Source organism: Sciurus vulgaris (genome assembly GCF_902686455.1).
Source record: "Sciurus vulgaris genome assembly, chromosome: 10".
Taxonomy (NCBI): Eukaryota; Metazoa; Chordata; class Mammalia; order Rodentia; family Sciuridae; genus Sciurus; species Sciurus vulgaris.
In genome coordinates this window covers 71248977-71269878 of record NC_136470.1, presented here as the reverse complement: position 1 = coordinate 71269878, position 20902 = coordinate 71248977, and the positions used below count along the sequence as shown (strand labels likewise).

Genomic DNA, 20902 nt, shown 5'->3' with positions numbered 1-20902 from the left:
CCAACTACCAGGGACCCTGGGTGTAGTAGTCTCTAAGTATATGGGTGGCTGAGCAAGTTGAAAAACTTCCTAGGCCCCCTTGTGCAAGAAGGGTAGCCCACAAGGGTAACCTAGGTCTCTACTCAAGAGAATTTTCACCTTTACTCCCTTGAGTTTGAGATGGGTGTGGTCTTGCCAGCTCCTGAGTTGCCCTCAAGCCATCTTCATTTTTGTCTCTAGGCAAACTCTTTGGCATTTCTGTAGTGGTGGTAATGTCTTTAACAAGTGCAATTTCCCTAGCCCCAGTTTTACTCCAGTCTTTCAAATTCACTTTTTCAAATCTTTGTGCTCTGCTTCCTGCTCCTAATTATCACAAGAAATTTGGCTAAAAGCTGTCAGCAATATCCATGCCACCACCTGAATGCTATGCTGCCTAAGCACATTTCCTCCACCAGATTAAGAAATCCATTGCTATTAAAATCAGCCTCACAGAAAGTCTCTGGACAGGAGCAAAATGAAGACAGCTTCTCAGTCAGAACACAATATGATGGCCTCTACCCCGAATTCCAATAGAGTTGTCCTCTGAACAACTTGAGCCTGGTATTCATTGTCCTCAGTCCTATTGGCATTCTGGTCATTCTGAGCTCCCACAAGAATCGACCATTAAGCTCCACTTAGAACACCCTAAAGCATTTCCAGCTTGCACTGCTACACATCTCAAAATTTCTCTCACCAATTTCAAAAAGCTCAAAAAGGTTTTGAACCACATGGTCAGGTTAGTCACAGCAACAACTCCACTTTTCAACACCAATTTCATTTTAGCCAGCTTTTTCCCTACAGAACAATTGTAGAGAGGGCAAAGTTTATTTGAGGGCTCATGGTTTCAGAGGTCTTAGTCCAAGGCTGGCTCCATTCCTCTGGGCTTGAGGTGAGGCAGAACATGGTGGAAGAGTGTGCCAGTGAGAAGCAGCTCATATGGTGATGGGAAGCAGAGAGAGACTCCACTTACCAGATACAAAGACATACCCAAAGCCACACCCTAATTTCCACCTATACAGTCACAGCTACCAATTCAGTTACCACTCAGTTAATCCCTACCAAGGGATTAAATCAGATTGGGTTAAGATTCTTACACCCCAATCATTTCTCCCTTGAACCTTCTTGTACTGTCTTACACATGAGCTTTTGGGGGACACCTCACATCTAAACCATAACACCTAGCCTTTTAAATATATATACTTTGAGCTGTGTAAAGTAATTTAAATGTTTAAAAATTTCCATTGTTATAGTATAAATCCTCCATGTTGTGTGTTATTTAGTGTCTTTATTTTTTCCTATTTTTACTGATTATATATTTTATGTCCCATTAAATTAGGTAGTATATTGATTATAAGACAGTTTAAAATAGGAAGAACTAATTCAAGATCTGCTTTTAGCCAGGCAAGGCTGTAATCCCAGCAGCTCGGGAGGCTGAAGCAGGAGGATTGTGAGTTCAAAGTCAGCCTCAGCAACATCAAGGTTTGTTTAGCTAGGGCCAACTAATCATTGGACCTGTCCGGGAAACAGGCCTGAAGTCTTTTTCTGTCAGTTGGCTTTAAATATTTTCCTCCCATCCCATGAGATCATATATATAGGTTCAGAGAAATACATTGCTACAACAGATGGAATTCTGAGCTTCCTATACATCTGTTACTCATATCTTTTGGACAGCTCAATAATGACTCCTGAATATGTTATTTCTCCCACCCAATGTTAAAATTCTGTGAATACAGCAAAATCTAATTCATAAGGGCAGCTCAGATTACATAGTCATTTAATGTTTCATGGTTCAGTTTCTACAAGGGCCCAGTAACATGTCAGTGGCTCCTTTGAAAATGGAGAGTAGCTACTATGACTCACCTAGTGGGCTTTCCAACAGAACAGTCTTATCTACCAGATACATTAAGCTCTATCAGATCTATGAGATTGTGGATTACAAGCAGGGCCAGGGCAAGGTAGCTTGCAAAGCACCTCTAAGTTAGTAAAGAGCTCCCCTTTTTATCCAGGTGCTACTTCAAATTGACATGCATTTGGGTGACCTAAAAAGTTATTTGCAGCAATAATTTCAAGGGCATTACATACTATTATCCAAATCCAAAAAGGACCACAAAGTAATGTGACATTCTTTTTAGTAAGAGGAAGTTTAATAGCTTATGTTTTAACTTAAATGAGACATCCCTGCATGCCCCAGACCATAAAAGTCAAACATCACAAGTAGGACAGGCTCCTGACTGATTTATTTTTCACCTTCTGACAGATAAGTCTTATGAGTTATATAGGCACTTACTACCTTGCTCACCCAATCCATTTTTGTATTATATAACCATCAAAGTGAATTTGTGTGCTTTCAAAAGAATGTCCAGAAAATCAATTTTCCTAAGGATTATATCTTGATGGAGATCAGGAAAAATAGCATAATCCACAGAAAGATTGTAAACTTATATGACTGTCCCTTATAAAATCAAGCTGATCTGATATTCTGATGATGATCACTGATAAAAAAAACTATGAAATCAGTATATATTAAGTACCACAGGATGTGCTAATCTTCATCCATAAAAGTATCAAAAATAAGGCAATTGTGATTGAAGCTATCACTTGATTAATTTTATAGTGGTTTACTATTACCAACCTAGATTTATATTGTTTTTTACAAAACCCAGAACATAAAACTCACGAAGGATTTATCAATGACCATTACCATTTCATCATTCAAGTCTAATTTTTGCATCTCCCTCAGAGGTACAGATTGTTTCTGATTATACTCTTGGCAGAGGGGGGACAGTTTCAGGAATTTCAATTTTCCCTTAGTACTATGACAGGCTGACAGATTTGACTCCATGGAAAAGTTATAGGCCAATTTATATGAGCAATGACTAAACAGACTCCATTTTGCTCTGAGACTCTATGTTACATAGGAAATGCTTCTCCCATGGGAATGCCCCACTTCTGTACTCATCAACAGTTGCGTAGCATGACATGGAGGCAATACAAAATGACAAAATGGCAATTCCTGTATAATAAAAAATTGTTTTCTTTTTGATTCCAATTTTCCTAAAAAACGTACCATGTCAACAATGATGTCAAAAGCGATTGTCTAGACAGGGTTTTCAAGATGGCGGCCTAGAGGGTGGCTGCATTTCATGTTGCTCCAGGACTCAGGATTCAAAAGAGGAGATACTGAGACGCTTGGGACCAACTCAAAGCAGCCGGGTGACTCTCACCCCCTGGGGAGGCATCCCGGATGGGACGGTGGTCCCAGAACGCAGGAAACTTTGTGAAGTAGAACTGCCGGCGAGATGCCCCTCCCCCCGCTGGAGCAGTGAACTCGGACAGCTGGGAGCGCCGTAAAGGAGGCCGCTCGGCACAGCGCTGGGACTCGGAGCAGCCACTGGGGCTCCGGTGGCTGCCCAGGGGAAGAGTGGCGAGGAGAGCTGTGTGGACTCAGGACACCGGGGCCTGCCCTGAGGACGAGGAGGAGGAAGAGGAGCGCGGCCACTTGGATTCGGGTGACTACACCAGAGCTACAGGCGGTTGCCAGAGGAGGGGCTGCGTGGCGAGCTGTTTGGACTCTGACCACTTCTGAACCCCGGGGCCTGCCCGGAGGAGTAGGAGGAGGAGGAGGAGGAGCGCAGCGGGTCCTTTGGACTCGCAGTGACTACATTAGCGCTCCAGGCGGCTGCTCAGAGGAGAAGGCGAGTGGTGAGTTGTTTGGTCTTAAAGTGACAGCTCCTGAACACAGGGGGGCTGCCTGGAGGAGAAGCGTGGTGGGACGCTTGGTCTTGAGGGGCCGCACCAGAGCTCCGGGCGGTTGCCCAGAGGACCCGTGCAGCAGGTCACGTGGATTCAGAGCCACTCAGAGGGACTGCTCCTGAACACCCGGGGGGTTATCTGGAGAAGGAGGAGGAACGGGGAAGGTCACTTCGACTCGGAGTGATTGATTGCCCCGGGCTACGGGTGGTTGGTGGGAGGAGGAGGCACGAAGTGAGTTTCTTGGACTCCTAGTGACCGCACCGGAATACTGGGTGGCTGTCTGGAGGAAGAGGCCTGTGGCGGGTCTCTGGGACTCAGAGCGATTGTTCGGGGCCCCAGGTGGCTGCTCAGAGGAGGGGCCACACAGCCAGGCGATTAGGTGCAGAGCAGGGTCCCAGGATCTAGGAGGCTTCTGGGTGGAAGAGCCGCACAGAGACAGGCTTAGGGCAGAGTGAAGGTTCCAGGCCTGTGGGCAAATTCTCTGAGGAGGGGCAGCCTAAGGAGATTCATCTGCGAAGGGTGAGGCTCCCAGGCCCAGGAGGTAGGGCCGGGCCCCTGGAAACTTTGCAGAGGAAGGCAGTCCAGCCCAGGAGGTAGCTGTAAATTGAGGGGAACCTCTAGGAGGGAACTGACCAGCGAGACCTCCCCACCGGGTGAGTCTTCCCTGCTGGGTGAGTTTTCCCCACAAGGACGGTAAAACCAGAGACTCAGGCCCAAACAGGCCTTGCCTCAGCCCGCAGCCTAGGTCCCCTGTGGATGACCATTGGTCAACAAGTGGAGGCACCTCTGCCCACTAGCAGGGATCATACCCCACCTGAAGGACACCACTCCTAGAGAGGCAGCTTCCTTGTGGAGCACCACATTCTCAACTTCCTCCATGACTTCAGCCTACTGAAGGCTAAGGGGGGATATATATAGAAATCTTCAGGGACATTGTAAGTCAATAGAGGAAATCTGCAATATCTCAGCGGACCTCTGATACCTGAACAATATGAGAAAACAAGGAAAGAAAATGCTGCAAACAAACCTAGATGTTACATCAATAAAACCCAATGACAGCATGGCAGAAGAAATGACAGAAAAGGAGTTCAGAATGTACATAATTAAAATGATCAGAGAAGCAAACGATGAGATGAAAGAGCAAATGCAAGCATTGAATGATCGCAGCAATCGACAGTTAAAAGAGCAAATACAGGAAGCAAAAGATCATTTCAATAAAGAGTTAGAGATATTGAAAAAAAACCAAACAGAAATCCTTGACATGAAGGAAACAATAAACCAAATTAAGAACTCCATAGAAAGCATATCCAATAGGATAGAACACCTGGAAGACAGAACCTCAGACATTGAAGACAAAATATTTAACCTTGAAAACAAAGTTGAACAAACAGAGAAGATGGTAAGAAATCATGAACAGAATCTACAAGAACTATGGGATATCATGAAAAGGCCAAATTTAAGAATTATTGGGATTGAGGAAGGCCTAGAGAAACAAGCCAAAGGAATGAACAATTTATTCAATGAAATAAGATCAGAAAATTTCCCAAATCTGAAAAATGAAATGGAAAATCAAGTTCAAGAGGCTTATAGGACTCCAAATACACAAAATTACAACAGACCCACACCAAGGCACATTATAATGAAAATACCTAACATACAAAATAAAGACAGAATTTTAAAGGCTGTGAGAGAAAAGAACCAAATTACATTCAGGGGGAAACCAATACGCATATCAGCAGATTTTTCAATCCAGACCCTAAAAGCTAGAAGGGCATGGAACAACATTTTTCAAGCCCTGAAAGAAAATGGATGCCAACCAAGAATCTTATACCCAGCAGAACTTACCTTCAAATTTGACGATGAAATAAAATCCTTCCATCATAAACAAAAGCTAAAAGAATTTACAAAAAGAAAGCCAGCATTACAGAACATTCTCAACAAAATATTCCATGAGGAAGAGATGAAAAACAAAGAAGCAAATCAGCAAAGGGAGGAATTATCCTAAAGGAATTGTCAAATAAAGGAGGAAACAAATTGTGTCAAACAAATAAATAAACAAAATTTTAAAAATGAACCAAATGACCAGGAAACCAAATCATTTCTCTATAATAACCCTGAATGTTAATGGCCTGAATTCATCAATCAAAAGACATAGACTGGCAGACTGGATTAAAAAGAAAGATCCAACAATATGTTCCCTGAAAGAGACTCACCTCATAGAAAAAGATACCCATAGACTAAAGGTGAAAGGATGGGGAAAAACATACCATGCACATGGACTCAGCAAAAAAGCTGGAGTATTCATCCTCATTTCTGATAATGTGGACTTCAAGCCAAAGTTAGTCAGAAGGGATAAAGAAGGTCATTTCATACTGCTTAAGGGAAGCATAAATCAGCAAGATATAACAATCATAAACATCTATGCCCCAAACAGTGGCTCATCTATGTATGTCAAACAAATCCTTCTCAATTTCAGAAACCAAATAGACCACAACACAATAATACTAGGTGATTTTAACACGCCTCTCTCACCACTGGACAGATCTTCCAGACAAAAATTGAACAAAGAAACCATAGATCTCAATAACACAATCAATAATTTAGACTTAACGGACATTTATAGAATATACCATCCAACCAGAGTGAATACACTTTCTTCTCAGCAGCACATGGATCCTTCTCTAAAATAGACCATATATTATGCCACAAAGCTAATGTTAGCAAATACAAGAAGATAGAGACACTAGCATGTATTCTATCAGATCATAATGGATTGAAGTTAGAAATAAATGAAAGAGTAAAACACAGAAACTATTCCAACATCTGGAGGTTAAACAATATGCTATTATATGATGAATGGATAACAGAAGATATTAGGAAGGAAATTAAAAAATTCTTAGAGGTAAATGAGAACAAAGAAACATCATATCAAAATCTCTGGGACACTATGAAAGCAGTACTTAAAGGGAAATTTATTTCATGGAGCGCATTTAATAAAAGAAGTAAAACTCAACAAATAAACGACCTAACACTACAGCTCAAAGCCCTAGAAAAAGAAGAACAGAACAGCACCAAAAGTAGTAGAAGACAGGAAATAGTTAAACTCAGAGCTGAAATCAATGAAATTGAAACAAAAGAAACAATACAAAAAATTGACAAAATAAATAGTTGGTTCTTCGAAAAAATAAACAAAATTGATAAACCTTTAGCCACACTAACAAAGAGAAGACGAGAGAAAACCCAAATCACTAAAATTCGGAATGAACAAGGAAATATCACAACAGACAGGATTGAAATACAAAACATAATTAGAAGCTATTTTGAAAATCTATACTCCAACAAAATAGAAAATTTCGAAGACATCAACAGGTTTCTAGAGACATATGAATTGCCTAAACTGAACGAGGAGGACATAAACAATTTAAATAGACCAATTTCAAGTACTGAAATAGAAGAAGTCATCAAAAGCCTACCAACAAAGAAAAGTCCGAGACCAGATGGGTTCTCAGCCGAGTTCTACAAAACCTTTAAAGAAGAGCTCATTCCAATACTTCTCAAAGTATTCCATAAAATAGAAGAGGAGGGAACCCTCCCAAACTCATTCTATGAAGCCAATATCACACTGATACCTAAACCAGACAGAGACTCATCAAGGAAAGAAAATTTCAGACCAATATCCTTAATGAACATCAACGCAAAAATTCTCAACAAAATTTTAGCAAATCGCATACAAAAACATATTAAAAAGATAGTGCACCATGATCAAGTGGGTTTCATCCCAGGGATGCAAGGTTGGTTCAACATCAGGAAATCAATAAACGTAATTCACCATATTAATAGACTTAAAGTCAAGAATCACATGATTATTTCAATAGATGCAGAAAAAGCATTTGATAAAATACAGCACCCCTTCATGCTCAAAACACTAGAAAAAATAGGGATAGTGGGAACATTCCTTAACATTGTAAAGGCCATTTATGCTAAGCCCATGGCTAATATCACTCTAAATGGTGAAAAACTGAAAGCATTCCCCCTACAAACTGGAAAAAGGCAGGGATGCCCTCTTTCACCACTTCTATTCAACATCGTTCTTGAGACTCTGGCCAGAGCAATTAGACAAACCAAAGAAATTAAAGGGATACGAATTGGAAAAGAAGAACTCAAACTATCCCTGTTCGCTGATGACATGATTATATATTTAGAGGAACCTGGAAATTCCACCAGAAAACTCTTAGAACTCATAAGTAAATTCAGTAAAGTAGCAGGTTACAAGATCAATGCCCATAAATCCAACGCATTTTTATACATAAGTGATGAATCTTCAGAAAGAGAAATTAGGAAAACTACCCCATTCACAATAGCCTCGAAAAAAATAAAATACTTGGGAATCAATCTCACAAAAGAGGTGACAGACCTCTACAATGAGAACTATACAACACTAAAGAAAGAAATTAAAGAACACCTTAGAAGATGGAAAGATCTTCCATGTTCTTGGATAGGAAGAATTAATATTGTCAAAATGGCCATACTACCTAAAGTGCTATACAAATTCAATGCAATTCCAATTAAAAACCCAATGACGTACCTTACAGAAATAGAGCAAGCAATTATGAAATTCATCTGGAAGAATAAGAAACCCAGAATAGCTAAAGCAATCCTTAGCAGGAAGAGTGAAACAGGGGGTATTGCAATACCAGATCTTCAACTCTACTACAAAGCAATAGTAACAAAAACGGCATGGTATTGGTACCAAAATAGAAAGGTAGATCAATGGTACAGAATAGAGGACACGGACACAAACCCAAATAAATACAATTTTCTCATACTAGACAAAGGGGCCAAAAATATGCAATGGAGAAAAGATAGCCTCTTCAACCAATGGTGCTGGGAGAATTGGAAATCCATATGCAACAGAATGAAACTAAACGCATATCTCTCACCATGCACGAAACTAAACTCAAAATGGATTAAGGACCTCGGAGTCAGACCAGAGACCCTGCAGATTATAGAAGAAAAAGTAGGTCCAAATCTTCACCTTGTTGGTCTAGGACCAGACTTCCTTAACAGGACTCCCATAGCACAAGAAATAAAAGCTAGAATCAACCACTGGGATAGATTCAAACTAAAAAGCTTTCTCTCAGCAAAGGAAACTATCAGCAATGCGAAGAAAGAGCCTACAGAGTGGGAGAATATCTTTGCCAATCATACTTCAGATAGAGCACTAATCTCCAGAATCTATAAAGAACTCAAAAAACTCTACTCCAAGAATTCAAATAATCCAGTCAACAAATGGGCTAAGGAAATGAATAGACACTTCACAGAAGAAGATCCACAAGCAATCAACAAACATATGGAAAAATGTTCAACATCTCTAGTAATAAGAGAAATGCAAATCAAAACCACCCTAAGATTCCATCTCACCCCAATTAGAATCGCGATTATCAAGAATACGAGCAACAACAGGTGTTGGCGAGGATGTGGGGAGAAAGGTACACTCATACACTGCTGGTGGGGCTGCAAATTAGTGCAGCCACTCTGGAAAGCAGTGTGGAGATTCCTTAGAAAACTTGGAATGGACCCTCCATTTGACCCAGCTATCCCACTCCTTGGCCTATACCCAAAGGACTTAAGATCTGCATACTACAGAGATACAGCCACATCAATGTTCATAGCTGCTCAATTCACAATAGCCAGACTGTGGAACCAACCTAGATGCCCTTCAATTGATGAGTGGATAAAGAAACTGTGGTATATATATACAATGGAATATTACTCAGCCATAAAGAATGATAAAATGATGGCATTTGCAGGCAAATGGATGAAATTGGAGAATATCATGCTAAGTGAGATAAGCCAATCTCAAAAAGCCAAAGGACGAATGATATCACTAATAAGTGGAGGATGACACATAATGGGGGGGAGGGACGGGTAAGTGTTAGGGTTAGAGGTAGGGTTAGGGAGGGGGGCAAGTATGGAGGAAGGAAGTACTGTATAGAGGGTAAAGAGGGGTGGGAGGGGTGGGGGGAAGGGAAAAAATAACAGAATGAATCAAACAACATTACTCTATGTAAATTTGTGATTGCACAAATGGTCTGCCTTTACGCCATGTACAAACAGAGAAACAACATGTATCCCATTTGTTTACAATAAAAAAATAAAAAAGAAAAAAAAAAGCGATTGTCTAGATGTCAGTAACCATTTTTTAATATGTACCTAAGTAAGATCATTTTGACCCACTTCCCCCCTTCTGCTAATGATTTCAGATCTCATGATGTTAGTTTGTAATTTTAAATCACAGCAACAGATACTTATGATTGATGTACTGACTTATGGTGTAAAAACCCCTGCAACCTTATGGTTAGGGCTATTCTCCCAATAGCCATTTTTGGGGCATTGTATGACAGTCAACCAGCCAGCTAATAATGACTCTCAAATTTGGACTTCTCAGTGGTGATTGGTCTGTTCTTAAGTTGTGCCCCATAACACTACTATACCCCTAATTACAATGCCAAAAAACCAAAATAAGAATTAACCCAGTTATTAAGCACATAGTTCCAAATTACATAGTTGGAAAAAGTGGTTAGGTGTATTTACAGAGCCAATGGATCTCCTGTGAGCTTAGTCTTAAGCCCTATAGTCATTTATCACCTGGTTACTTAGTTCCATACACATTTTCCCTAACTGGAGGACTGCAATGCTTTTTGAATTTCCTAGTACGAATGTCTGCTCTGACCCTATAACTCTTATCCTGAAGCAATAAATAGCTACTCCTGCAAATGACTATAAATATTCTTATAATTACTACATGTACTTAAGGGGGATTTCAGGATCCTTCTTCAGAGAAAACTGGCTTCTCTTTTTAATCAATGGATTCTGGATCTGTGAACTGACATATCGAAAAAACTGATGAGATACAATGATTTTACATTTTGGTGGTGAATATTAAGAGCTAAACTGCTGTTGAATTTTTTCTAATTATGCAAATCAAACAAAATCCAAGTAAGCTGTTCACCTAATTCTGCTCCTAGAAACAGCCTCATATATTTGCTATTACCATAGAGTTCACTTTTTCCACTCCAACCTCACCACCTGTTATGGTGATTTACTTCCGCACTGCCATATGGTTAAATATTGCCACCTGGCCTCATCAATCCATAATATTAAATCCTCATAGATATTACGTACACTGATTCTCTGCCATCATCTCCTACTGTTAACAAAGGCCTAAAAAGGATAGTCACTAAAAAGTCTCTCAAATATACTTGCATTTCCAGAATATTCCCTATTAAGTTACATAGAGACAGTGCCCTTAGGCCTCAGAGGGAACATAGCCATGAGTTGAATTACCAGGGAAAACACAATATATTCATTTTAACATCATCAACTCCCTGAGTTTTCTGACCCCTTCTTTAATACTATACTCAAAGCTTCTGATATCTCTATTTACTATATGGTGGTGTTGAGTCCAGGCTTCAAAAAGCCAACCCAGAAAATTACTAAAAATTACTAAAATCAGATAAAAGTATCCTTCCCAAAGCATTAAATTTCAAATCATGGGTAAGTGCCTCATGTAAATTAACTCTTCTCTATGTGCCTCCACCAAGTTCAAACCCTTAAAAATCACTCCCAAACAAATTCCCTTGGAGACTGACAGTATTAGACAGGTCCTCAGTTCCTTTGGTGAAATTGTATTTCTTTCATGTGTAGTCTATTTCTTCACAGAGGAGGACTTATGTTTCTGTGTTGGGCTGTGCTGACAGCTGACTCTGGAAATTGACCTGAAGGTAAAGACACTGAAGGTGATCTTGCAAATAATAGTAAACATCATCTCATCATGCAAAGTAATTAACTCAAATGAAATCATTACACAATCTCCCAGAAAAGAGAAACCCTTTTCCCCCCAGAAATGGTAAAAGTGGCACCTCTGTTGATCAGAAGAAGAAGAAAGGACACAGAGAAGACAGTCATGTGAAGATAAAGGCAAAGGTTATATTGCCACATGTCAAAGAAAATCTAAATTGGAAGAGCCTTCAGAGACAGAATGGCCCAGCAAACACCCTGATTTCAGACTTCTGGCCTCCAAAAGTAAATTTCTATTGTTTTAAATCACCCACTTTGTGGTAATTTGCTATGGCAGTCCTATAAAACTATACCAAATGTCAGGATGATACTCTCCTTATCAGGGTTCTGACTTTAACGAATGAGACTTCTCAAAGCTATGCATTTGGTCTCCTTATAAACAGATCCTAGATCTGTTTTTAATGTCTGCCCTAGAGCTAGAAGAGGCAAGAGTTCCTTCAAGGATATCTTAAAGGGCCTCTAAGTTAAGGTAAATCAGTAATTAACTTCTGAAAAGATGTAGGCAGAATAAAGAACTACTTAAAATATCAATAAAACCAAACACTTGAAACCTTCAAATATACTCCTAATGGGCTGGGTAGGTACAGGTCAGTGGCAGAATGTGTGCTTAGCATGAGCAAAGTCCTGGGTTTGATCCGCAGAAACACACACACACAAACATGTTCCTTATATGACAAAACAAACTTTTTAGATATAATTAAGGATTAGATGATGAGATGTAGGAATTACCCTGGATTATCCACGTGAGCCCAGACTAATCACATGAGTCTTTAAGAGTGAATAACTTTCTCCTGATGGGGTCAGAAAGAGATGCAATTATGGATGAAGAGTCAAGAAATGTTCCACTGTGGACTTTGAAGATGGAGAAAGGAAACTACAAGCCATGGAATGTACAGAGCTTCTGAAAAGGAAAGAAATCAGATTCTTTTCTAGAGTTACCTAAAGGAATGCACCCCTGCCAATACCTTGATTTTAGTCCAGTAAGACCTGTGTTGGACTTCTGGTCCACAGAAGTGTAATATAGTAAACTTTGTTGTTTTAAAAACTACTAATTTTTTGATAGCTTATATCAGTAATAGAAAATTAATACAAGTACCAAAGAAAGATATTTTATATCATTTTTATAATTATCATTTCCCCATATCAATTAAGTACCATAAGTGCTTGATTTCCCATCATTTTATCCTTCCAGCAGCCCCTCATCACAGCTAATCATAAGAAAAGGTTCAAATAATTGTGATGTGACTATGTGGAAGGATTCAACTGATTCTTTTATTTTAGAAAGGATACAATCCAACTCCAATTCCATCATGAGGGTCTACAATTAAGAGGAATAAACAAACATTTTATGTAAAGGGCCAAACAGTAAATATATTTGGCCTTGTAAGTCATGTAGTCTGTCACAAATGTTCAACTTTTCTCCTACAGCAAAAAAGCAGTCAGAGACAATATGTTAATGAAGAACCATGACTGTGTTCAAATAAAACATTTAAAAAAAAAACAGCAGGCAAGATTTGACTCATGGGTTATAGTTTCTAATCCCTGATCTACAATACTTAAAATAATAAGTATTTTAACCAGGTTCTGTAGAAAAAAACCTAAGACAAGACTTAAGTGCTAATGTTTCATGGAAAAGTGCAGTCTTAGGGTTGCAATACTAAAGGAAAAGCAAACTAAAGTAACAAAGCAACAGTAAGTTAATTCATTATCACACTATTTCATGGGAAGAAGCAGAAGAGCACAGCTAGTCACTAGCAGGTATTTCATCAGTATGGACGTACAGGATGACTCTGAAAGCTTATGTAAAAAAAAAAAAAAATGTGACTCAGAATAGCCAAGTCAAAGGTAGGAAAGGAGGAAGAATTTATTTCTTGCCTCTTGTCTCATACTAGTCAAAGTTTCTCCAAAGGAAGTTAACATTCCCCTCATTTCAGAGTCATGTCATTTGATCCCTTTATCAACTATTAAGGAAGCCAGATCCCAGGCCTTACGTTGTAGCCTGTCTTCCAGAATGAATGAGAAGATTTAGAGATTCTGGGTATAACTAGTCAATTTCAGGAAGTAGAACTATATAAAGTTAATTAATCCTGCCAAATCCTGAGGTAAAGCAAGCAGCCAAGAGTTTGGGGATGATAAAAGGAAAGAGAAGATATGTACTCATTACTATATTCAATACTAGTATCTTAGTTCAAGAGCACCCTTTTCTATGTGATAGACTAATATGCAGTTTCTTTATAAATGATATATTTGGGGGGAAGATGATCTGTCTTTTGCTTGTGATATTATTTTGTTTGTGTAGGGATGTTAACTGTGGTATTTTGTTCTTCCTATAACTTTACCATCAAGCCTCTGAGAGAAGCTTTCCCCTTCCAAGTTGAATTTATCCAGAAATGCAAAAAGAAAAAAATTCAATTAGAAAATATAATAACATATTTCACCAAATTAAACAATTAAGGAATAGTCAACTCAATACATGTACAAAATGCAGTACCACTTATAAATTAAAACTCTCAACAGTATTGGAAATAGGTGAAAACATGAACATTGTAAAAGCAATCAAAGAACTTCAACAAACATCTTAATGCTTGGAGGCATTTCCTTTGAGGTTAAAAACAAAAGAAAGTTCCCTCTAACGCCATTTATATTCAACACTGTGCTAGGGTCCTAGCAAAAGAAAGAAAAGAAGAGAGGAGAAGAAAGGAGAGGAGAGGGGGAGAGAGAAAGCCCAGATGATTCACCCAAAAAAATGAGAATTTGATAAGTGAATGAAGAATCTTACAAAGTCAGTGGAAAATAGATCCAATGATAATTAATATGTATGAAGGTATATCCATATATCAAACCAACATAAAATAAATTATATATAAATTTAAAACTATTTATGAAATGTAAAGGCTTAAAACTGATAGAAAAAGTAGGGTTGTGTTTTCTCTCAGGAATGGAAAGATTTACTAGATACTAAGAAAAAGCATTAATCAAATGAAAGACAGTTAAAATTGAATACATTAAAATCAGAATTTTTGTGTGATAAAAAGATGGAAAAAATGATCTATAAGAAATGATTTATTCAAAACTTTGTTGTATGTTAGTAAATAGTAGTGTCATGATTCAACAAATTGCTTTCTGATATCAATGTTCATTTTACATTCCTTTTAATTTGTAATTACCCAATTACCATACATTATATTCTTTCATAAAAATTGAATAATACAAGGAAAATAGGAATACCTTTTACCAATTCCCCTAATTTCAATTTCTAATCTATTCTTCAGATTTGTATATATTATTTTACGCTTTTATTTTTAGGCATGTGAATATATAAATATAAATGCATTGTTGTTTTAGTTTTATACCTAACTGCTCAGCAATTTTTCTCTTAAAAACGTATTTTGAGGAGTTTTCCATTGTATGTATATCAGAGTTCATTTATTCAATGTTCTATTAATGGACATTTAGACTGTTTTAAATATTTTGTCCCATGAGGCACTAAATAGTATAGATATCTCAGGTAGATTTTCTATGTCATAATGAATAAAACATACATCTATATATGTGTTTTTAAAAGTTGATAATGTTATGTTTCCCATAATGGTATTTATACGTGTTAATGCCTGATATTACTAATATTTTTAATTTTTAATATTTTGTCAAATCTGATGGGGGAAAATAATATATTGCATATCCCTAATTATTAGTGAACCTGTTTCCTCCTCATTTCCAAACACTGCTTTCTATAGGTAATAAACACACCTTTAACCTTTTTAACTCTTTTCTAGTAATGTTTGTATTTCTAAATATATTTATATTACTATTTCCTGCCTTATTAATTAGATATTACTATTGATTCCTTACTACAAATGATGAAAATTTAATACAAGTTATTTATATATTGTTTCATTATTTGCCTATTATATGATAAAAATTATCTCCTAATTTTCTGTCAACCTCTTATTATGATCTGAAACTTTTTAGGATTTATATCCTGCCTGATGGTATCCCTACTCCATAATAACTTATATGCTATAATTTCCTCCAAATATTTTTTGACCTATAATTTTAATGTTTATGTATTTTCTTCTCTGAAATTTATTTCTGTTAATGGCATAAGGTAGAGATGTACTTTCTTTTTCAAAATGGATAGCCAATTAGTCAAGACTAATTATTTAATAAGTTAATCATGTCCTAAAATATTTTCTCTAAAATGTACAAAACTTCTCAAAATGCCTAAACCATTTCAGGAATCTATTCAAATCCATTGGTCTTCTAGTACACCATTATACCATTATCACACTCTACTTCTTTTTCAAGAATGTCTTGGCTATTCTTAAACACCTTCTGTCTCTGATGAATTTTAAAAGTATCATGTTTTACTTTGATCACACCTAACTGGAATTCTGTTCCATTTATGAATCAATTTAAAGGAATATATTGGATGGACTTGCTTTTCAGATTTAATTTTTGTTAGGCTAACTCATTATAGTAATAAATTCAACAAATCTAATAAAAAAAAACAAGAATTAAACTTACACTAAATAATTTATTAACATTTTCTTTAGGACTTAATAAAATTATGCACTTAAACATACAGCTTATAATGGTAATGATGCTTTAGATTCTTTCATGTTATCAATTTTGTTTCCTTACCAGCAAATTATGAAATAATCAAGATGAACAAGGATTTTTTCTGTAAACTGGCAATATTTTCTATAATAGTACATATTTATGAAATAAAGATTGGCTAATTTACATTATTTAACATTGGGCATTTATCACTACCAAACCTTAATAAGAGAGACAAATGACATGATTGATGATTATATTAAGTTCAAGCAAAGAAAATTTTGAAAATGAAAGCTATTTTACATGTTACCTTCCTTGAAATTCCAGAAGTAAATATCAAACTTAGCGTTAGGTGAAACTCAAGACTTAAACCATAACTAGTATGAGTAATCCATTCATTCATTCATTTATTAGCTCATTCATACATTCAACAAATTTTAAGTTTTAGATAACATGGAATGCTAAGAATGCTAGATGTAGGTATGAAATAATAATACGAAACGCCTTTTTTCAAGAATGAGTAAAATAAAAATAAGAATTATAGTATAATACTCACTTTGCCTTCATCTCTTGGGCTATCGCTTAAATGTACAACAGGACCTGGATGAGTCTTGGTGGACCTGTTAATTCAAGACAGCAATCAAAAACTAGACATTAAAATAACTGACCACTACACATTGAATAAAGAAAGTAGATTATACTGGAATAAATTGCCAACAATTTGGGGTTTTTTTTTTTTTTTTTTTGGTTTTGTTTTGTCTTGTTTTGTTTTTTTAAAAGGTACTTTTCTTCTACTGAAGTAGTTTTGATTTTTTTAAAAAATCAGATTTAAGAACAAAGATCCACATAAAAATGGGACTTTTTATTTTTTACCTGATATGAGCCTCTGAAAGTTTTCTACAGCCACAAAGTGAGAGAATAAACCTGTTTTAACCAACTGCAAAGTAAATACCCAATTTCCTTAGACATCAAATTTCTGATTTTGTTCCTAAGGAAAAGTATAGTGCCACCTTTGATTTAAAAAGAAACGCCTTCTAGTTATAATCATTTTACAAAACACAAACTGAAAACCTAGTTTATCAATAATGTCTCATTTATCTGGTTATCTGTGCTTATCAAGAATATAATTATGACTTAACAGCATACTGTCTAAAGAAACTTGTTGATATGACTTTAAATCTAATCTACTCTATTATCTGGCATGTTTCTTTAAGAATACCTAGTTAAATTAATGCCATTATTGAATATAATTATGTTAAATATGATATGATATGATATAATCAGAGATTAATTATTGCTCAATTTTCCATAGCCTTTCTTTATAATGTAATTGTGTCAGGTTAATTCTATTGTGATTAAATTGACAGTTTTAGTTTATTTCTTAAGCATCCAAGAAACATTCTTCAGAAAACAATTAAGAATGTTAAATAATATTAAATAATATTAAATATTAATATATAGAAATTATTTGGAATCAGAGAAAAAGAATAAATTAGGTAATTCTAGGCTCCCCTAATACTGACTCCTCAGAGTGATCCATAGGAATAAATACAGATTCATTAGATAAATTTTGTTAGTAAATTCATCCTAAATTTTCTTATCTAAAAATGGAGAGAAATAGCACTGACCTTACGGATAATTTTAAGGATTACAATTATATACATATGGGATAGGAGTGTGGCTCAGTGGAAGAGTACTTGCCTAACATGCATGAAGTCCTGGGTTTATCCCTAGCAGCATAAACACACACACACACACACACACACACACACACACACGCACACAATCATATAATAAAGTACCTAGTATAATGGCAAATCAGTAAATATTCAATAAACAGTATTATGATTGTTTTGACAATTGTTAAAACAAGAGTTACAACTTGCATTCCAGAATATATGCTGGAAGAAAAACTAAACAGGGCTTCATAAAAGGTTTAGAAAGTTTTCTGTAGTTTTTTCCACATTTCAATGTAAAATACTATTTATACATAAATAAGGTATTCTGTAACAGGTATAAATGATTCTGATAAAGGTCAATGTCCTTAAATTATCCTTTAAAATCTAATAATAGCCAACAAATCAAAACCCTTCATCTGATCTTTAGGCTTGATTGCACCAACATTTACCAAAATACTCTATGATAACTTGTAGAGATACGAGATGTTTCACATAAAGAGTGTTCCCTATTTAAAAGTTCGGATGGATGAAATTGGAGAATATCATACTAAGTGAGATAAGCCAATCTCAAAAAACCAAAGGATGAATGATCTCGCTGATAAGCGGATGATGACACATAATGGGGGGTGGGAGGGGTTAGTGTTAGGGTTAGGGTTAGGGAGGGGGGCAAGAATGGAGGAAGGAAGGACTGTATAGAGGGAAAAGAGGGGTGGGAGGGGTGGGGGGGAAGGGAAAAAATAACAGAATGAATCAAACAACATTACCCTAAATTTATGATTACACAAATGGTATGCCTTTACTCCATGAACAGAGAAAAAACATGTATCCTATTTGTTTATAATTTTTTTAAAAAATCAAAAAAAAGAAAGTTCGGGAAACAAAGTTTTTTTTTTCCTATGGAAACTCTTATAGCCTGTACTATGTAAATGGGCATTGTAAATCAGCAATATTTTCCTAGGTATATTAAATCCTTTTACATTGGTTCTATTAAGGGAATCACTGAAATATACTTTAGGAAATATGAGTTAAAGTAAGACTCTTCCTTTCAGACCCTGAGACTGTATAACATGCTAGTTTAAACTTTATGTGTAATAAAATTTTTAAGAAGAAATGTTATTATTTTTAAAAAACTTAAAAGACATCGAAAGTTAAAAAAGTTTTCACAGTATTATTTACATTTTGTATACTATGTATTACTTTTTCCTTAATATTAAACTTCCAAAACTCACAAAATATTACTGTCAGAACTTATGGTCATGAGAAATCAATCTAAAAAGTAAAAAGCAAGTGGGGACTCTAGATTCTGAAAATTCCACAAAAATTATATTGGATACAATCATCAATGGACTTAAATTCATGTAACGACACCTAACTAATGCCCAGTAATTCTTCTAGATATATCCTTACTTGTCTTCCTCCAATTTTCTACAACAACTTCTTGATAGTTACACTGTAGATTTTGCATCATTAACCCGTATCCCAAATATTATTATTCTTTGGTGTTCTGTCCTAGGTTGTCATCTATTATCATAGAATATGTGATCATGAATTTAAAAGCCCAGAGGAACAAGGCAGATATTGCATATGAATAGGCTGAACTATTTCAGGATAATATGTTTTTAAAAGTAAGCATATGCAGTAATAGAACATTAGAACAAATAAGAATAAAACAGCTCATAACTGATTATCCTAAAAACATAAGGGAAAGTTGAAAATTAATAGTAGTGTTTAACTATCACACTGATGTTTAAAATGCCATCAGTCATTTAGTAGACACTGTGGAATGCACCAAAATTAAAAAAAAATATATACAAAGATTCTATTCTACAGCAGTATTTAATGTAATGTGGGAGGGACAATTATCATGAATAAAAGACCTTTTAGGTTAGAATGAAAGAAATATTGTAACAAAAGTACAAATAGCAACAATTTTCCTATTAAGCACATGCACACTGAAACACTGAAATTAGAGAAAAGATTTATTATAAAGATCAAAGTCAAGCTTCATAACAATACAATGTTTTAATCAGAATTTTGGAGAATAATTTGGAACTTGGTATACATACGAGAGAAAATGAGCTAGCCTCAAGTCAAACATATTACGGACTTAATTTGTGGAGAACATAAACAATTGTTAAATAAAAATCGCTTTTCTGAATAACCCCATTCTCCAGGAGAATTGCTTTTGCATTCACTAAAACAGATGGCTTAATATTCCATAAAGCTTCACATTTGGCATGTGTCACATTCTGTGTGGGCAGAAACAAATATTAGTGCTTAAGCCAAAGCAATAATTGTCATCAACCAAACACCAAAAAAAGCTGTGTATATCACAAAACTAAAGAGATTGATAAAATGCTGCTCTTTGAACCCAGAAAAATATTTTGATGAGGCAAGAGAAAAATAAGCCACCAATATTAAAAAGCATGTGCAGTGAACATGAAAATTTTTACATAAAAGAATTCATTCCTACTGAAAGTAGTTATACCAAAGTTGATCATAACACCAGATGCTTTCCATGTTTAACTTACAGAATGATTCTATTTTATCATCAAACTGCATGTATGTTTGTATGTGTAATATATGGAAAACTTCCAATTAACATTAATACTATGATATATATTTTTAAAATCATTTAGGGTTTTATTGTGACTGAAATTTTCATTCAAATTAATTACAAAACAGCAATATAAATGTACCAAATAACTCATTTGATATAATTACATAACTATATAAAGTATTTAAGCCCAATAAAGTGAAATTCAAATTCAAACTTACAGCTCAATTGCCTTGTTCCACATGATAACATATCCAGAAAGAATGAAAGATTCAATATTTACAATATGTGTATTTCCTCTTTCTGTTCCAACATAGAGCCACTTACTCTGGAAAGGTAGATGACAGTAAGTAATTCTGAAAGAAAGAAAATTATAATTAAAATATCTAAATTTTATATCTGCTCAGCAATATCTTGTCCTTATTAGGTATCGATAGCTATGTATAGTATAAAATTTATTATATGCTAAATGAGC

The 20902-nt window shown here is 35.8% G+C and overlaps 1 protein-coding gene across 13 annotated transcripts in view; it reads right to left on the bottom strand.

Moving 5' to 3' along the window:
* The window catches only part of STXBP5L (syntaxin binding protein 5L), a 452269-nt gene that overhangs the window by 223823 nt on the left and 207544 nt on the right, over positions 1 to 20902 (bottom strand). For 12 of the 13 annotated variants that reach the window (XM_079155274.1, XM_079155277.1, XM_079155276.1 and 9 more), the window contains exons 6-7: positions 20649 to 20783; positions 16748 to 16811 (exon numbers count right to left, since the gene is read on the bottom strand). In XM_079155274.1, coding sequence (XP_079011400.1) covers positions 16748 to 16811; positions 20649 to 20783 — 199 coding nt within the window. The remainder of the gene's footprint in view (positions 1 to 16747; positions 16812 to 20648; positions 20784 to 20902) is intronic. The other variant, XM_079155275.1, reaches the window with a different exon arrangement.